Below are 18,373 nucleotides of genomic sequence, written 5' to 3'. Positions count from 1 at the left end.
CAGCTAACACCCAGTGACAAAGCCAATCATACTGACAGGCTTTAGGCATATGTCAGTTGCTGTGCCATTTATCTGGATAAAATTACATCTCAGAGAGAAACCAAAATACCGGTCTGATGGCACACTATGGGAATCACAGAAATGTATTTGGGATGTTCCTTTATAGGGAGCACCCATTTTTTTTCATCTCACTTTAAGACCTGTCTGCACATATTTCTATATGACTGGTTACAGCCAGCAGCTGTGGGTGCTTCCCAAAGTCTGGCTAGAGCATCATTTTCCAAAGTTAATGCTGCATGCAGTGCAAGACACTGGGCAAGCATACATTTTAAAAGGCTAAAGTTGTCAAGCAGAACAATTTACATATTACAGTAACTGTTGAACAAATTAATGCAAGAAGATACGGGGCAGTTTTTAATGTGTTTAATATTCAAGACTATACGTTCCCACTGCTGAATAAGCCTTGCTTTATCGCTGCATTCATTTGCTTTAAAATGCACCATTTGCCAATCTTTTTTGAATTTCTTTCTCAGGAGAGGGACTCTCCCTAGACCCCAGATTTGTCCATTGAACTTGTTGACATCGCTAACTAGTGTTTTCTATTGGAAAGGGTAGCGCCAAAGCAGTCTTGCTTAGTACCCTAGCCCTCTTCAGAAGTCAGACCTGCTTGGCAACCCAGAAAATATCTGAAATAATGTATGAGTTTTCTTTTATGAATGCCTAGAAGAACTACATTTTTAGTCCATTTATCACAGAAATAGTGCTGAAAATAGCACCAAAAAGATGCCAATTTTTTAAAAATGTCTTCACGGGGGAGACCCCCCCCCCAAATTCCCCTTGTTTCCATCGGGTCGCTCGCTTCACTCGCTCGCATGTGTTCATTCGTTCTGCTTACGTCTTACCAGTTTCAAATTCCACCAGCCGCCACTGTTTGTTTCTCAGCCAGCAATCACATCTGTAGTGCGTTGCCCTTCCTGATTTATTACCTTAAATTAAGAATGGTCGAAACGCCATCGACATATACCAACAGAGAAATAGATAACTATTTTACTGTGATATTTTAACAATGGATTGACTTAATTCATGCACAACAGTTTTGAATGTATTCCTTTTCACCCTTATTTTTTTCCTGTTTGTGTTTCACTTTGCGCCCTTTTCCTATATATCCTAAGCACCATGTTCTCACTTCATTGAGCACTTTCATAATGTATATTTGATGCTGTCTTATTTTGTATATTCAGAATGAATCAATATCGTTTGATTTCTATTCATATAGTCATATTGTTTTGGTGTGATTCGAATTTGATGTATTGGATGCAGTTGTTCTGTTAGGTAATCTCTATGGGACATTGTCAATTGTTATCAAGTATACTCTGGTCCCACATTGTTATATGGGTTACTCTTGCAGTTCTTACTATACTAAAGTTTATATAACATCACTTCCTATGATGTTACAGGATCGAGTGGTGGTTATATGATGTCACATCTGCTACTCCTACCATTTTGGTGATTCAACGCCCATGGTCAAAGTTGCATTTAATGGTTGAATTCTATGTTTGTGAGAAGTCCTTCTGCTATGTCTTTGGCGTGTACATATATTTAGTTATCAAAATCTGGTCACCCTGACGTGCCTGGATGTGTGGAAGGTTGGGTGGCTGCAGAAAGGAGCACAGGGGTGCCCAACAGCTCGAGAGCCAGAAGAGCAATCAACACTTTTGCAGCTCTTTTAGCAAAACCTGAAAAGTAAATTTCTCTGAAAAGGATTCCATGCTCCGCCCTTCTCCCACCCTGACAGGACAAACAGCCCTAGGGCAGCGGTGTACATGGAAAAGGAACAAGGATGATTAATAATGAGTGTAATTGATCTTTTAAAGAGTGAGAGAGAATAAGGTGTTAAACACTGCACATTGACATGGGAAATAGTACTTAGTGAGCGGGCACACCCTCTCCTATTTGTATATAAGGAGTAACCATTTTCCCAGCAGCCAGTCACCAGCTCCGCTGCCTTTCTTGAGTTGGTGCACCTACAATAGTACAGCATGGCAAGCTTACGCAGTAGTATTGGGGGCATATCCTCTCGTAGTGTCACTTCTCAGAATACTAGTGGTAGTCAGGGTGCTAGTCAGGGTATTGTGGGCATATCCTCTCATAGTGTCTCTTCTCAGAATACTAGTGGTAGTCAGGGTGCTAGTCAGGGTATTGGGAGCATATCCTCTCGTAGTGTTACTTCTCAGAATACTGGTGGTAGACAGGGTGCTAGTCAGGGTATTGGGGGCATATCCTCTCATAGTGTTTCTTCTCAGAATACTGGTGGTAGACTGGGTGCTAGTCAGGGTAGCCATGCTGGGAGTTCTTTCGGGGGCTATGCTGGTGGCAGCTTTGCTGGTGGTGCTGGAAGGGGCTTGGCTGGTGGTGTCGGAGGTAACTTTGGTGGTGGTGTTGGTGGTGGGTTTGTTGGCAGTGACCAGGAGGGCCAGTGGGGCCAATGGGGCCAGGCTGGCCATGGGGACCAATGGAGCCATGCTAGCCAAGGACATAGTGAGGGCCTTCTCTCTGCCGGGGAGAAGGAGACCATGCAGAACCTCAACGATCGCTTGGGTACCTACTTGGACAAGGTCAGGCAACTAGAGGCTGCCAACGCCGAATTTGAGCGTAAAATCAAAGAGTGGTACGCAGTGCAAAGACCAGCTGTGGGAGAAAAGGACTACAGTAAATATTTCACACAAATCGCAGATCTGCAAACTAAGGTAAAGTATCATACCACGTTGAATTCCTTGTTTTAGACAATGATCTCGCCAATTAACAATAACTTCTTGCTCTCCTTCTCCATCCTTCGGAGTGTGCCTTCTCCAAGTTCTTCGATCAGTTGCTCTATTTACTTCTTTTTCTCACAGACGTTTTTTCTATTTATAACCTAACCACTTTATAAAAATTGAAAATAATGTATCATCATCATTCTTGACAGACACACCGACGTGTATAAAGAGGTTTAAGCATAAACAACTGTCGATATCACAAGTAATTAGGCCAATGTTCGCTACCATGTGTGTACCCTATCTTAGAGGCGATAACCCAAACTATACCCGAGTTCCTATGTGTGGCCCCCAGTACCTCTCCTACAAGTGTGCCTAAACTTTTTGCTCCTTTGAACTGCAGGATAAAATCTAGTAATTATGTCTGGGCTCTAAAAAACCCACAAAGTTTGAAAGCAAATTTTTAGAGATAAAGCGATGGTCGTGGTATTTTTATGTTATTCATTACTTAAGCATAGGTCCATAAATTGTTGCAAATTGCTCTAAACATTTGGTCATACACTACAATCAATTTACAGATTTACTTTGTGCAGAAACTAGCATAAAAACAGTATAGAAGCTGTAGAACATGTCATGCAGTTAAACATATAGACATTCATATTATGATAGAAAAGTATGATACTAGAGATAAGTTAAGGCAGAAAACATCAATTTATTTCCTGGCATGGAAATACGAAAAGGCAGCTTTGAAGCACAGGAACCATTTTCTGAGAATGACTAGATGTAAATCATATCCTGTACAGTATGTTTTCTCCTCTGATCTTGAAGCCCCCGGTTTACCCAGAGGCCAAATCATACTGGAACGCAACTTTTTACAACAGCTTCACTCACTGACGCACACAGCCTCAAATAACACGTTTTCCTTGTGGAAATTTCCCATTTGCATTATGAAGTTAGAGATATAAAGAGTAACACAAAACCTAATAACATCTCCCCATGACTCCAAACATGACTAATTAGTGAGCCCAAGAACAACCCATAAGACAGAAAGCTGTTTCCCGGGGTCCTTGCAGTTTCTATGGAATTGTAATCCCAGGATTCGCAACATCCTTTGTTTCCAGCCCCGCGCTCCTACGTCATAGACTTTGGGGGGACTGCTCTTGCGGCAGCTTCGCACACTCGAACGTTCATTGTGGCACCGGAAACAGAAGGTGGCCCAGAAAAGAGAGAGAGAGAGTCTGGTCCGCAGACCTCGTTAAGCAACTCGTAACCGTTACATGCCGTCTGCAATCAGACTGCTCTAGCTTGTTGGAGCATTTAGAAGGAAATTAAACTTGTTTACATGTATGAAATTGCAATCTAAATATATTATGTGAATACTTTGCGATACAAAATGAATGTCAATTAATCTCAGCAGCTTTCATTCAAAATCAGTTTAAACAAATGTCAGGGCTAGATGTACGTACAACTGGTTGCAATTTCCTACCAGTTTGTTTGCGACCATGTGTGGTAATTTGTTGAGCCTACATACTAATGGGTCCTTTTGCAAATTACCGATTTGTAGTGGATCGCGATTCGACATACCTCATGAATATAAATGAGGAAGGTCACAATCTGAGAACCACTAGAATTTGCTGCCATCACAGGGGGGGTCACCTGCTGGGGTCAGCAAACCACCAAATCTGTGATTGGTTTTAAATAAAATAATATTGTTTTTCAAATGTAGCCCATTTTTCTTAAAGGAAAATAAAATGCATTTAAAAATAAAAAATTAATTGTTTCATTTTTATTTTGTAAGAGTAGGCAGTGATCTGTGGGACCACTACCTGTTCTTAAAAAATATTGTTTTAAACATTCTGAAAGGGGTCACCAGGGGACCCCTTCCCATTTGCAAATGAGTTACCACCAATTTTGAGATGGTGGCACAGTATGAATGTTTTGCGAGCACATTTCAATCCCAAAACATTAGTATATTCCAGTACGATTTGGTATTTGGAAGGGAAACTGCCCCTTCAAAATACCGAATTGTTATTACGTTGCAAACCCAAATTGTGATTTGGTAATGTGTTACAGGATCGCAAGTTGCATTTGATACATTAGAAAAGCCTTTTTGTGTTCGCAAATGGCTCGGTTTGACAGCAAAAAGGCTTTAAACTTCTAACCCAAAATTCCTTATGAGGCAGCTATTTTTCTTTTCCAATAGACCAAGGAAGTCCCTCTGTGTACCGAACTTTGCAGCTGATTTTACTGTACAAAATGTAATACAGAGATCTAAGTACCCACTGGAGAAACATGAAATATGATTTTTCTAAAAGAGAACCAGAATGGGGGCTACATGTGGACTAGACTTGAGAAAACTGAAGTGATCTTTTGTTTTCTGGCAATTTTCACTATATTAATAGGGTATATTGATAGCGTATTCAGATGCTGTTGTTCTCGTGTTTCTAGTTCAGTGTGACTTTCAGCACTTTAAGCAGTAGGCTTTCTCAGTAGCTCAGGGCTTACAGATTTGGAGGACACCACATAGTCTACAGGAAAATGTAATATTGTAATTCCCATTGTGAGTAACATGGCCCAGCCTGCAGTCCACGTTAAGCGCAATATTCTATAAACACGTAGGCCTTAACTCTTTCTTCTGCCATTCTGTGCTTGCAGATCTTAACTGCCCAAGTGGCCAATGCCACCATCGTCCTGCAAGTCGATAATGCAAGGCTGGCTGCTGATGACTTCAAACTCAAGTGAGTAAAACATATGGCTCACCTCAGCACACTTCCAACTCGGGCAACGTGGACAGAAAAGAAACAGTGATGCCTCCTAGCACACTCAAGGCCGTGGTCCACTATGGCGAATAACTCACTGTTACTAGGGACCTATACAGGCAGCTTGGAAGGCACAGGTGAACGACTATCTTCAATTTACTGACACCATTCTTAAGAAAGTAAGCTTTGGCAATTTTAGCTTCTTGCTAAATGCCTTACATTTAGAAAGATAACTTTAATGTAGAGAAAATGCCCCCACAATGTGCCTATTACGTTAACACAGTATAAGCTGCTGAGGACATCAGCAGAGCATGGATCCATGAAAACGCCCTTCCAACATGCCCACTGCTTACACAAAGCCTTTAATAGCCTATAAGAGGAACATGCTTCCTTAAAGTGAAGCATGTTTAGGAGGTTTTTCAAGGAGTTTAATCACTGCAGTGTGGGAAAGGAAGTGGGACAGATGTATATGTCCTACATTTGGGAAAAAAAGAGGTAACTCTAGTAGCGGAGTGAGGTGTTTGCACTGGTCCCACTGCAGCTATATTTCCAGAATGAATAGTTTACAATCGTGCTGGTGCAATTTGGCACCAATGTTTGCAGTACATGTTAAGTGCAAAAACAACATTTTAAATGACTGAGCAGTGGCAAAACAGACATTCGCAGTCCAAATATTGGTGCAGATGTCATGGCAAATTTTCACCAGTACCAGTAAAATCAATTTAATAAAAAATACTTTTTTTATTACACTGTCATAATTCACTAATAGGTGGGTAACTCCTGCTTGTGGCCAATTAGAGATTTAGGGGCCACTCAGAATGAAGGTTTACAAAGTGTTCCTTGAGAAAGTCTTGGGATTTTCTGCCCCAAAAGACACTCAATAGATGTTCAGCTCACTTCCACTAAGGCTCGTTCCATCTATATTCTATCGTAGCTGACACCATGTTTGGCTGAGAGGGGTAAGGCTTGTTGCACTACATGTATCGCCACCACTAGCGTGAATATGATCAGGCAATAGCTAAGAGAATAGATCGAACATGTTTGAACAAATGACCTGAAGCTTAATATGTTCCTAGGTATGAGAATGAGCTGATGTTTCGCCAGAGTGTGGAGACTGACACCAATGGGCTGCGTCGGGTTATGGACGAGCTGACCCTGTCCAAATCTGACCTTGAGTCGCAAGTGGAGAGCCTGACTGAGGAGCTGGCGGCACTCAAGAAGAACCACGAGGAAGTAAGAGATAGCAATATGTTTCAGATGGTCCTGGAAGTGATGAATATGGAATAAACCCATAACACCAATATTTTCAGTACCAATCTTTTAGAGGCCAGTGAAAGGCACCAAATGTTTACCTATACTATAGGCCAACATTGTCTAAATTGTGGTGCACGACGGCTGAGTCCGTGCCAGGTTTACAGGCTATCCAATGACTATTTAGATTCATTGTACTGTAATTTGCGTTATGAATCTGGCATGGATCATAGATCAATGTTGGATAAACCAGTTGTAAACAGTCTGTTTTATGCTAAAATGTTGAACATTACTTAGTTGTTGAGTGACTTACACTACTTTTGTTGACAATCAGTAGCACATTTTAAAATTTCAGTAACAAAATATTTTTCAAAATAACTCAATTTGTAATGTTGATCTTCCATTGGTTTACATCTCTTGCATGAAAATTGAGGGGGTGTCTTATTTACTCTTGCAGGAGTTGAAGGGTCACCAAAGTGATACTCAAGGAGATGTCAATGTTGAGATGAAAGCTGCGCCAGGCATTAACCTCCTTGACCTCCTGACCAAGACAAGGGAGCAATATGAAAAATTGGCAGAGGAGAACCGCAAGCGGGCAGAAGAAGGATTCAACCAAAGGGTGAGGACTCATCTATCCACTATGATGATTGCAAAAAACAAAACCAAGAAGACCCCATCAACTCTCCCTCATTTGTCTTTCAGAGTTCTGAGTTGAAACAACAGATCTCAACTGGGGTCGAGCAAGTGCAATCAAGCAAAAGCGAGGTGTCAGAACTGCGACGGTCCTTGCAATCGCTAGAGATAGAGCTGCAGTCACAAATGACAATGGTAAGAAAAGATTCACCTCTCAAAAAGCATCCCCACTCTTAGGAAACCTAATATTGTTGTGTGATAACTCAATAGAAATCTATTTCCAGTTATGCAATCAAAATTGATTGATCCACATTTTTCTCTCCATCAATTGTTCTTCACAACCCCTTTCCTACTCTGTAGAAGGATTAACTCCTGCCCTTGACAGAAATAATTCTACAAGCATTTTCAGGGTGTGAATGGGTTGGGGGAAAGTGTGTAAATATCCATAAACTCGCAAGCTAGTCAGTGTTCTCAAATTTTCCATGGTATCGATGATCTGAATTCCCTCCTCACTCAAAGACTATTGCATCATAATGGTGTAATCATATACCTGGGTAAATTGATTTTCGAGTGCCAGCTTACTTTTGTGAATTTCTTTAAATAATAAATGTTGCCATTTGTACACACACTTGGCTTTAATTATTGTGCCCAGTGCGTTTAGAAGAATAGAGAACGTAAGAACAACAGCCAATATTAACCCAAACTCATGTCCTCCATTTTAGGCACTTTTGTGTCATTGTGGTCTCCACCTTTCCCTCTATTCCTCCTTCTTCTTGTTGGATCTCTCCCAGGCCTGGTTAATTTCCATTGACCTTATTCTATGGGTGGATGGCTGTTGGATCACTATCATTGGAAACTCTCCAAAATTGTTAATACGGAGCCAAGAAATGGATTAACCCAACTCAAATTCACTGAATTTTATCAGCTTCAGTGACAATTCACCAGAAAAAGCTGGTACAAAAGGCAGAGTCAGGGGGAGGCTTACCAGCAATTATATGCATTAACAAAAAGAAACAATGTTTGTAGACTTAGTTCAGAGAGTTGCTTTCTACTTACTAACTGTGCAGTGTTTTGTTGATTTGACAGAAAAGTTCCCTGGAGATGGACTTGGCCGAGACAGAGGGGCGCTACTGTTCTCAGCTAGGAGAGCTGCAAGCCAAGATCAGCATCATACAGGAGCAGCTGGTCGAACTCAGGGCACAGACAGAGCACCAGAGTGATGAGTACAACCAACTCCTGGACATCAAGAGCCGGCTGGAGCAGGAAATTGCGACCTACCAGCATCTGCTCGAAGGCTCAGGCGGGTAAGGAGGTGGCAGCAAGCGCTACCAAAGAATTTGTGTGCCCTTAGCTAAGCACAAAAGTAACGGATAGTCCATGTGCATTATTACAATTCCCATAGGATATAATGCACTTTTATTAAGGAGGGTGTTATATCTGTCACATTTGTGATGGAGTAACTCATCTGCCAAACTCTAAATTAGGCCCTATGTCTCTGAAAAAAAGGCTCCTAGGTGAATGAATGACAATTTCTAGAGCGTGAACAACTTCCCAAAGTGTGTCCTGGCGCTGAAAAATAATTATAGCATAAGGGAGGGGTGGCTACTTGCCAAGAATTAAGGAAGGTGAAAGAGCTAGGCTTTAAGTTGTTTCTTCAAAAGATTGTGATTGAGGTTTTGCCTAATCTGCAGAGGGAGGGAATTCCACATCTTAGCTGACGTGCACGAGAAAGCCCTTCCACCGTGTCTACATCATTTGATTCTGGATATTCCAAGAAGATGAAGAGTGAGGAGCGTAGAGGGTCATTTTTTCCCTATATAGCTGGGCCCTACATTTGTCAGACATTTGTGAGTTAGTCAGATTGCTTTAAATATGATGTTCTTAGGCACTGGCAACAAATGTACATTTTTTAAGTGGTTGCTGATGGATATTGTTTTTAGGATTCAGAGCAGTAGCTTAGCTGCTATTTCATGCCTGAAACCGCTGTACAAGGTATTGGGGGCGTGCCGAAAATATAAGGCGTTCGCATTGTCTAGGTGGGAGACAATTAGTGCATGAATCACTGTCTTAATTGAGGACAACACAGCATCTCAGGTACAATGATAATCGATGAAATTAAGCACTTTTTAAGTGATCTTTTAAATTATCCCTAATGCAGTGCCTGCTGTCCCATTAGTGAGTTTGTTAAGTGCGATATATGGCTAAGGAGTTAAATGTTTGCTAAGGACGTATTGCATTTCATTTTTTTTATACTAGTATACATGCACACATAATAGAAGATAAGTATCTTGTGGTTTTGTATGCAGGGATTTTAAAGTCATGGAAGTGTTCAAGGGACTGATTACAACTTTGGTGGTGCTGCGCCGGCTCTGTGCCGCTCAGCACCGCCAAAGCCGTGTAGGGACTGCCTGCCAGATTACGAATAAAACTCATGTCTGGAAGGCTTTCCCTGTCTTTTCATTTGCCGTTCCCACGGCAGTGCCCTGAAAACGGGCGCCGCAAAGGGAACACAAAAGAAGTTCCAGAACAGTATGGACTGTGAGGTCCAGCCCGCCCTGGAACTTGGGGTGCATGCAAACAGGGAAGCACATGTAGTGCCCCCCTGAATGCATCCCCATGATGGCGGGTGCCTGGGGGCCCTGTAGGGCCTCCTTTATTTCCCCTCCGCCAGTCTTTTCATGGCGGTGAGCCTGCCATGAACAGGGCAGCGGAGGGTAAACTCATAATATGCTCGCTGGACTGCGGCCGTCCAGCCTTCCATATTATATATACCCTCTGCGCTGCACCACAGCCAGAGAACGGTGGTTCCCTGGGGTAGCAGTGATCAGTCCTAAAAGCCGCCTCATAATGAGATGGATCCAGGACCGCCACCGCTGCGCCACCGCGAGTACAGTGGTTAATGACCGCCGTACTTGTAATAGGTCCCTAAGTGTTTTGTGCTATGTCAGTTACATTGCAGGAGTAGTTTTATACCACGCAACCTACTTTTGAATCTTTTGCATTACTCACTGTGATGAAATGTGCCATTCCTTCTATCCTCAAGAAAGACATTGTTATAAGGCTCTTTACTCCTACACAGGTATTTATTAACTTCAGGAATGTGACAATGTTTTTGTGTACTGTCCTATTACTAAGATGTTTTGATTGCAATGATTTTTGTTAATCAAGCAGTAAAAACTCATTCATTCATTCATAAGGCACTTTACTCAGGATAATAGAGTTCATTGTGTTTCTGGATTCAGGTCCTCACAGGTCCCACAAAGTAAACCTCAGCAAGACTCTGGCTCAGGAGGACGCAGCGGTTCCGGCGGGACCAGCGCGTCCACCGCGGCTACAGGCTACGGCTCTGGCACCGGTTCCTCTTCCAAAGGTAAATGCTCTCCTGTGATGCCCAGTGCCTATACATTTGAACCCCAGAGTCACAATACACAGGCTCTGACACCATCACTCGCATCCCACACCGGCTATGGCATACCAGTCACATGGCTGGGTTAGGTTCAGCACTGCAGTTATTACCTTATAGTATCCGATGCTGAAATCTGCAAACAGCTCTGTCAGTGCACCTGAACTCTTAGCTACATCTCTTGTATTTCTAAAGCACTGAAGAGCTGTACAAGTGAAGCTCGGCTCTCGAGGGCTGCACTCTCTGTAGTGTGACCCCCACTTGACTCCACCAATGGAGATCAATCTTGCCCTGCAGCAGCCCTGCTATTCCAAATCTGAACTCTGCAAAGGCACCCCAAGAACTGACCTGCAGCCAGGTGCGGCCCGTGCAGGTAAGAGCAGTGGGCCGGGTGGGGGCTATTCGACAGACGACCCGAGGGAAAATTCAAAACATAATTTATTTTTCCTTGTCGTCGTCTGTAGAAATCACCCCTCCTCCCCCAGCCCGGCCCCACCGCTCTTACCTGCACAGGCTGCTGCTACCTACAGCAGCCCTACTCTGTCACACATGCAGGGCCGGCTTTAGCACTGTTGGCGCCCGGTGCGACAATCATTTTTGGTGCCCCCACATCTCATGACCGCCTCCTTGGATTCTCTCACTACCAACGGGCAAAAGTGTCCCTCATCTCTCAAATCATAAGCTATTGCTAAACACAGTGCCCCCCTTGAGGTCAGCGCCCCCTCCACACGTCAGCGCCCACCAGTCGCACTGCCCTAAAGCCGACCCTGCACACATGGAACAGACACACGGTTCGCACGAGACGCCTCAGTCATGATCTGTTCTTACATGGAAACGTCAAGGTGATTAGTTGGAAACACACTTTCACTGCAGGCCTTGTTATGGTTTATTTGAGCCATTCTCCTCATGCTCCGGGACTGATCGCCAGGAGGGCGTGTAGGGCCACTGCCCCTTGTGACGCTTCAGTTGGCGTCCCCTAAAGAGACCGCTCTGTGCAGAGTGAACTGGATAGGGATAGACAATGCCGTAGAAATGGGGCCTATCTCAAAGTAAGTCTTGCTAGCTTTCACTTTGCTTTAACTCTTTGTTTCAAAGACCGGGGGAGGGGAAGATTCTCTGACAGGCGAGAGGGCAGATCCCATCTCATGGAGGTACAAGAGTCAATTCACTTTGCGAGAGGGCAGATCGCATCCCATGGAGGTACCAGAGTCAATTCACTTTTCAAGGAGTGCCACAAAGTTGTGACCTGGGGACATTCATTCTAGCAGAGTGAGAATTTGCATAACTTTGTCACAACATTCCAGTTCATGTAAATTAAATATATATATATATGCTATTAGTGCGAGACGTGTTGCTGGACTATTTTCACATAAATCAAAGCAAGTCGAGGTGCTGACACCAGACATTTTCTACAGGAATCGGTTTTCTGCAAGAAAAACACTAAACCTAATGTCATAATGCAAATTTCATAACTTAAAATTGGGACATTTCACTGGCATCATTTACTGTTACCCTAGTCCATGTTAATACAATAGGCAAAGCCAGCTCACTGGCAGCAGGGCTGGGCCCTTTAACTTACAGGGAGCAAACCCTCATAGACGTCAGATTTGAACCCGCTGTGACGCAAGCACAAAGGTCGCTGCATCTCAGATTGAACAGCTCTTATGTGTTCCATATTTTGTCTTTCAGACCCTACCAAGAAAACATAACGATTACAGAGGACTTAGTTGATGGCAAATCGGTCAGTTCGAAACGGCAGGTACATGAAAAGTGATGCATTGGAGGAGGAGCTAGAGGCGCGAGCCCAGCCAATGGAACACGCGAGAAAAGGACTTCAGCTAAGAGAGGCGTCAGAATCACTACACTTTCCGGGACTCCTTGGCCCTTCATCCGCACACGCCACTGGGAGATATTGTGAAAGAGGGTTCAAGGGCCTTCAATCTTGACATATTTGCTGTGTGGCTGCTTTTCTATCCACTACTGAACACTTCTTTTCCAGGGTGTGGGGACAGTGTTCCTTTTTAAGCCTGTTTCTCGTTTGTTCATTCCAATAAACTTTCTCTCTGATGCAACATGCAAAATGTCTTTTCATGTATTTGTGTTGCTCCCACCAGCTTCTTTTCAGGTTTCGGAGAACTCTTGCTTTAAAGGTCTTTACCAATGAACAAAGTCGGACATTGAGACCACATCTCGCTTCAGAGGCAGAAGGGGTTATAAGGAGATCATGTTGAGGGATGAATACATGGATGGGTGATTGGGATACATTGATACAGCACACAATAAATATTGTGTCTCTCTGTGCTGATGGGCATTATTGTATACCAGCCAGAAAGCAGAAAGTGTAATTGTTCATTCTGCTAAGGAGGGATTTGATGATAGAGTGGGGTGTGAGATAGTTGGTCTTCTGCCTAATACCCCCTAGCAAGATATTCAAGTATCCGGGGCTTATCTTGGAGGAAGTCCTTCTTCCCTTTCTCTATCCCTGGCACTTAATTGTGAATAGTACAATTTTTCTTCATGAGTGCAGTTGTCCGGTATGGATCACAGGGTGAAATTTGTGAATTATATATCTTGGCCCCTTCTTTTCTCATATTTTTTGTCTCAGAAATAGGATTTTGAACTCAGGACTGTCCTCTGCTTTTTTTAAATTTTGATCAAATTTCCTGACACCTTGGATTGCAAGGATTACATTTACCACCAGATTTTGAGTCTTGCACACAGATCTCTGCGGAGGTGCTCGTTATGAGTCGCCAGCATTGTATGGTATTGTCTCGGGGAGAGGAGTTGGCCTAACGGCTAGGGCTGTCGACCTCGAATCTGGGGAACTGGATTTGAGTCTCGGCAATGACGCTGAACATCCTGTGATTCAAATCACTTAATCTCGCCGTGCGTAACAAAAATGAATGTTTCCTCGTGTAACGCAACTGGTGCTATGTAAAGCTCTCTGATACCCGATACCTTCAGGTCAAGTTCGTGCTCTATAAAACTCCGTAAAATAATAAAATTAAAAAATGCATTTATATAGTGCATACTACCCCTGACGAGGCATTGAAGCTCTTTTTAGGCAAGTAGCATGCTATCCCGGAACCTATAAAGGATTAGTGGTGAATTAGCATAGTGAAATATGAAAGTAATTTGAGTGGTGGATATGTTGGTCAGTTATTTGGATTAAGAAGAATAGTGGCGGGATAGAAGAGGGAAAAAGGTTTGTTTATATATAGCGCTAGCTACTCCTGTTAAAGTGCTTTTTCGGCAAGTAGCACACTACTCCAGAACCCATAAAGTATTAGTGGTGAATTAGTATGGTGAAATATGAAAGTAATTTGAGTGGTGGATATGTTAGTCAGTTATTTCGATTTAGAAGGATAGTGGAGCGATAGAGGGAAAAAAGTTAGCATTTAAATCGCGCATGCTACCCCTGATGGGGTGTTTAAGCGTTTTTCCAGCAAGTAGCACGCTACTCCGGAACCCATAAAGTATTAGTGTGAATAAGAAGTGACATGGGAAAGTAATTTGAGTGGTGGATATGTTAGTCAGATATTTGGATTAAGAAGGATAGCGGAGGGATAGAAGAGGGTTAAAGGTTTGCATTCATATAGAGTTTGCTACCCCTGATGAGGTGTTAAAGCGCTTTTTCGGCGAGTAGCATGCTTCTTCGGAACCCATAAAGGATTAGTAAAGATGAGTAAAAGGGAGGTGGCGGGAGAAGAGTCAGAGGGAAGGGTTTAGAAAGGCTTGTTTTGGGGGATCGGAATAGTAATAGAGGTATGAGATGATGCAAGGAGGGTTAGAGTAAGGAACAGTCTAGAAAGGTTTATTTTGATGATCGTAGTAGTTATATGTGGTTTGGGGTGAATGAGCGATTGGAGGCAGAGGATATATTGCTAGAGGCATAGGGTGAGAAATTGGGTAGCGCATTGGAAAGAGTAATAGAAACAAGGTTTGAGATGAGTCATAAAGTTGAGGTTAGAGGATATATTGAGAGAGGTATAGGGTGAGAAATAGGGTAGTTTATTATTTTTATTTTTGTGTTTTATAGAGCGCGAACTTGACCCGTTAGGGTATCAGAGCGCTTTACAGGAATCATAAAGTTGAACAAAGGTTACGAGTTACCGAGTGTATATAGCGAATGGGAGGGGGCGGGAGTGCTGGATACATAAGGAGTACGGACACACATGTACAATTTACATTTACAATTTCTCAAGAACAATGTCCCAGGTTTCTTGGTGGGTCGAATAGGTGACCCAAAGGGAGGCAGTAGTAGGCAGGTAATCAGGGGCTCTGTGGTGGATAGAGGCAGAGTTTAAACAAGGAATTTACCCATAAGGACGGTTTTAGCATCATTTTTTAAGCGTGCCAGAGAAGGGATCCTTCTAATGGCGGGTGGGAGGGAGTTCTATATTCTTGGTGTGGCCCTGGAGAAAGCCCGATTGTAAGTTGTTTTTTTCCGGAAACATGCAGGTTTCCGCTCTCTTCCGATGTCTGAGCAGTTGCTGGTACGGTAGCCTTTTTGAACCATGATGTGTTTCGCACCAACTGGTGAGAGCCTCTTTTCACTGTGATCATTGACCCTTTCACTTGCACCACCTCCCACAGCTCTTGTTCAAATGGTGTGCGAAACCTGGACCCCTGGTGTCTGTCCTTGACAACAACGTAATCTCCCCTGCTGATTACTGTTGGCCTGGCTCTCCTTCTCTGGCTGGCTTTGTCGTTGGTGCGTTGTCTTGTCGCTTGACCATTTTTCACTGGTGGGAATCACATCTCTGACTGCTCGCTTCATCAGGATGTCAATGTGTGCGCACCTGGTGGTGCAGTGTGGAGTCTGGAGATACGCTCGTAGCGTTCTGACCCCAAATATAGCGAGGAGTGTGGCGAAGACCAAGAAACCCCGATGCAGGGTGTGGCCAAGGGGACCCGAAGTGGACTGGAAGCGAGACCTAAGCAGCGAGGAGGACACCGTTACCAGCTACGGAGTAACCCTCAACCCAGCACCAGACGGAAAGACTTTGTTTGCCAACTGTGAGCCGCCATCTGGACACTGCGGACATAGCACTGTTTTGTTATGTTAGTTTATTGCATTAGTTAGTTGTTTTAGTTTGTTGTTTTTTCCGCCCATTGGTTAGATGGGATGTAGTGAGCCACCCGGCCCCTACTCTTCTCTGTTGCAGACAACTCCCTGGGCTGGGCACGGACCAGGGAGTATAAATAAACGTGACATCAGGGCACGTGACTGGCGGCACAGAGATGCAACGTGCTATAGTGTTTGAGGCCCCTGGCCCCTAATTGGTCCCTATAGCCCAGCTAGCACCTATCCAACCAAAGGACCCCAGTGTATCGGGTTACCAGATTACACCGTGGAGGTGGGAAGGATATTTATGCCTTTCCCGGCCATCCTGGCGTCCTCTTTGCGCTGGACACGATGTCGTTGGGGTTATTAAGGTGAGTCAGGGTTGAGTGTGTCGTCCCTGCCTCTTGCTCGGTGTATCTCCGGCTGTTGTGGCTTTAGGCTGTACCATGTATTAGCCGTGGTGGCGTGGCGCGAGAGACCCCGATGGTATGGTGTGTCCGGGAACCATTCAGGCGGTGTGCGTGGCTTGTTCCCCGGCGTGGAGGGGGGACAGGGATGGAGAGGCATTCCATAAATATTTCGCTTTGCTGGTGCCCCGTGAAACTTATTGTGTCAGAGACGCAGGAGCAGGCTTTGAAGCGCTGATAACCGGAAACAATACAATACTGAAAATGCTGTACTGCAATGCTCGTGCATCTGCTGTCAGCCATTGTTTCAGCTGGGTTGTCATTTACCCTGAGCGTAGCGGTGACCGTGGGGTTTGTGTTATGGAGGCCCGGGGGTGCGTTTTCCACGGATGTGGGTTGTAATGTTTTGTGGCCTTGGTCCCGACTGTGTTGAGATGAGGGGCATGTTTTTAGGGCGAGTTCACGGGCATACTATCATGATGTATGAAAGTAATTGTGTTTAGACTAAAGCGACGTAGTCGGTCATCCTATTCGCTTGTGAACTATTGCCCACTGGACACCCTGGGTGCGTCGCATCTCCGGGGGTCCGGTGGTGAGTTTTGCGGGAGTGCAAGGTAGGAAGCAGGCCCTCCCCTTCCAACCCCGTGAATTGCTATTGTATCGGGTGCTCACTCCCCAACCTACAAGGTACCTGAAGAAGGGAGGGGAGAGGGGTTAAGTAGGTCACCGAAGCACTACGAGGACATAAGGCTGCTGCCTTGGCTGACAAAGTGGGCCCCTTGACTGCGGGGCACAACGGAGCACAGCCCTCGACTTAAAGTTGTGGGAGAGGAACATTAGGGCTGCTGTGGCCAAGTGCCGGCAGCCTCTCCTGTCAGATCACGTTCGGGAGGCAGGATTTGTTGTTACATTGTGAGGCTTAGCACGGGAAACGGTTACAATTATCTGGGGCCAGCAGATGCGATAGTGCTCTCCAGGCTTAATGAGATGCAGGCTGCGCGTCCCCATGTTGGCACCTCAGACATCTGGATTGAGCGCAGTTTAGAGTTTAGGAGGCCCCAGCTCCCCCATATACAACCCGCCTGTTTTCTCCGCTCAGCTCCTGCTGGCGGGCCCACTATGGAGGGAGCCAGGGGGAAGGTATTAGAGGTAGTTGTTTGCACAGCTCATTGGACGGGCCCTGTGAACGATCTGTCCCAGTGGTGCGTTGCCGAGGAACACAGGCATCCCGGGGGAGTTCAAGTGACTATTGGCTGACGGGAGAAATCACACATTCTTCCTGCCTGTATTGGACAATTCATTCGCCTGGTGCGGTCCTAAGGCCATTTTATAGGTGCATTGATCGCCTCAAATGGAGATGCTATCTTCTGTGTCTTTCTTTGCATCAGCTGCTTTAATAATTTGGAGGAATGCCTGTATGGGTGGTGACACGGCTGGCGATTGGGGAAGGCACGTGGATCATGCCTTGTTTCCTCTGCTTGGGGTTCAGTGGCGCTATGGTAACTTGTTTTGTTGTAGTGCTTCTCGTCCTAGTCGCTCCTCGTCTTTGGGGCCGGTGCTTTCCCCCCACCCCCAGTCTGGTGTTGGGGGGGAGCAGGGGGCCGGTGGTCTCCAGCTCGTCTGGTTCGTGACGCCCACCTGTGTTTTGGGCACGAGGCAGCCACAGGTGAATAGAGGTCGAGGGGCGGAGAGAATGAGCTGCTTAACGGTCGGCCTGGTGGGAGTGAGAGTTGGGGGTGTTGTAGTGAGTGCTCCTGTGCGCAGTCACGGCCCCCCCCATTTGTGTTTTTCCTGGCCACGGACTGCTGTTTTGTGCGGGGGGCAGGGCAGCCTGGTTACACCGCCATAGGTTTACACTGGATAGGTCAGCGTTAATTAGCAGGTTTGTCCGATGGCCGCGCCTCATCTGTGTGATGGGAGGTCATTGCTCTCTCTTGGATTTGAGTTGGGTTGTGGGATTCCCCAACTCACAGGTTGGTGAGGTTGTCCCAGAGTGGCAGAGGGAATGGTAATTTGTTTGGAGTGGTTTGAGGTGATGGGCGATTGAGCGCCAATCTTGTGGTAAGAGGCACAAGGATGCCAAGATTTTCAAATGGGCA

At 44.9% G+C, this 18,373-nt stretch overlaps 1 protein-coding gene across 2 annotated transcripts; it reads left to right on the top strand.

The window, feature by feature from the left end:
• The first annotated feature begins 1,981 nt into the window (after positions 1 to 1,981).
• On the top strand, positions 1,982 to 12,876 carry LOC146869250 (keratin, type I cytoskeletal 12-like). 2 transcript variants are annotated; one of them, XM_085646170.1, is made up of 8 exons: positions 1,982 to 2,747; positions 5,409 to 5,491; positions 6,589 to 6,745; positions 7,221 to 7,382; positions 7,466 to 7,591; positions 8,483 to 8,700; positions 10,639 to 10,766; positions 12,489 to 12,876. In XM_085646170.1, exons 1-8 carry the CDS (start codon positions 2,040 to 2,042, stop codon positions 12,506 to 12,508), a joined length of 1,602 nt encoding a protein of 533 aa, XP_085502296.1. In that variant the 5' UTR covers positions 1,982 to 2,039; the 3' UTR covers positions 12,509 to 12,876. The 2 variants fall into 2 exon arrangements, with proteins under 2 accessions (XP_085502296.1, XP_085502305.1); XM_085646179.1 differs by having other exon boundaries at positions 12,500 to 12,849.
• The last annotated feature ends 5,497 nt before the right edge of the window (positions 12,877 to 18,373 follow it).

Source organism: Triturus cristatus, chromosome 1_1 (assembly GCF_964204655.1).
Source record: "Triturus cristatus chromosome 1_1, aTriCri1.1, whole genome shotgun sequence".
Classification (NCBI taxonomy): domain Eukaryota; kingdom Metazoa; phylum Chordata; class Amphibia; order Caudata; family Salamandridae; genus Triturus; species Triturus cristatus.
Note: the sequence above shows the minus strand (reverse complement) of the source record. Positions and strands in the feature narration are given on the sequence as shown.

Coding starts and splice junctions, on each gene's coding strand:
- LOC146869250 (XM_085646179.1), top strand. CDS start 2,040: ATGGCAAGCTTACGCAGTAGTATTGGGGGCATATCCTCTCGTAGTGTC. Junction 6,746..7,220: donor TCAAGAAGAACCACGAGGAA/GTAAGAGATAGC, acceptor TTACTCTTGCAG/GAGTTGAAGGGTCACCAAAG. Junction 10,767..12,499: donor CACCGGTTCCTCTTCCAAAG/GTAAATGCTCTC, acceptor GACCCTACCAAG/AAAACATAACGATTACAGAG.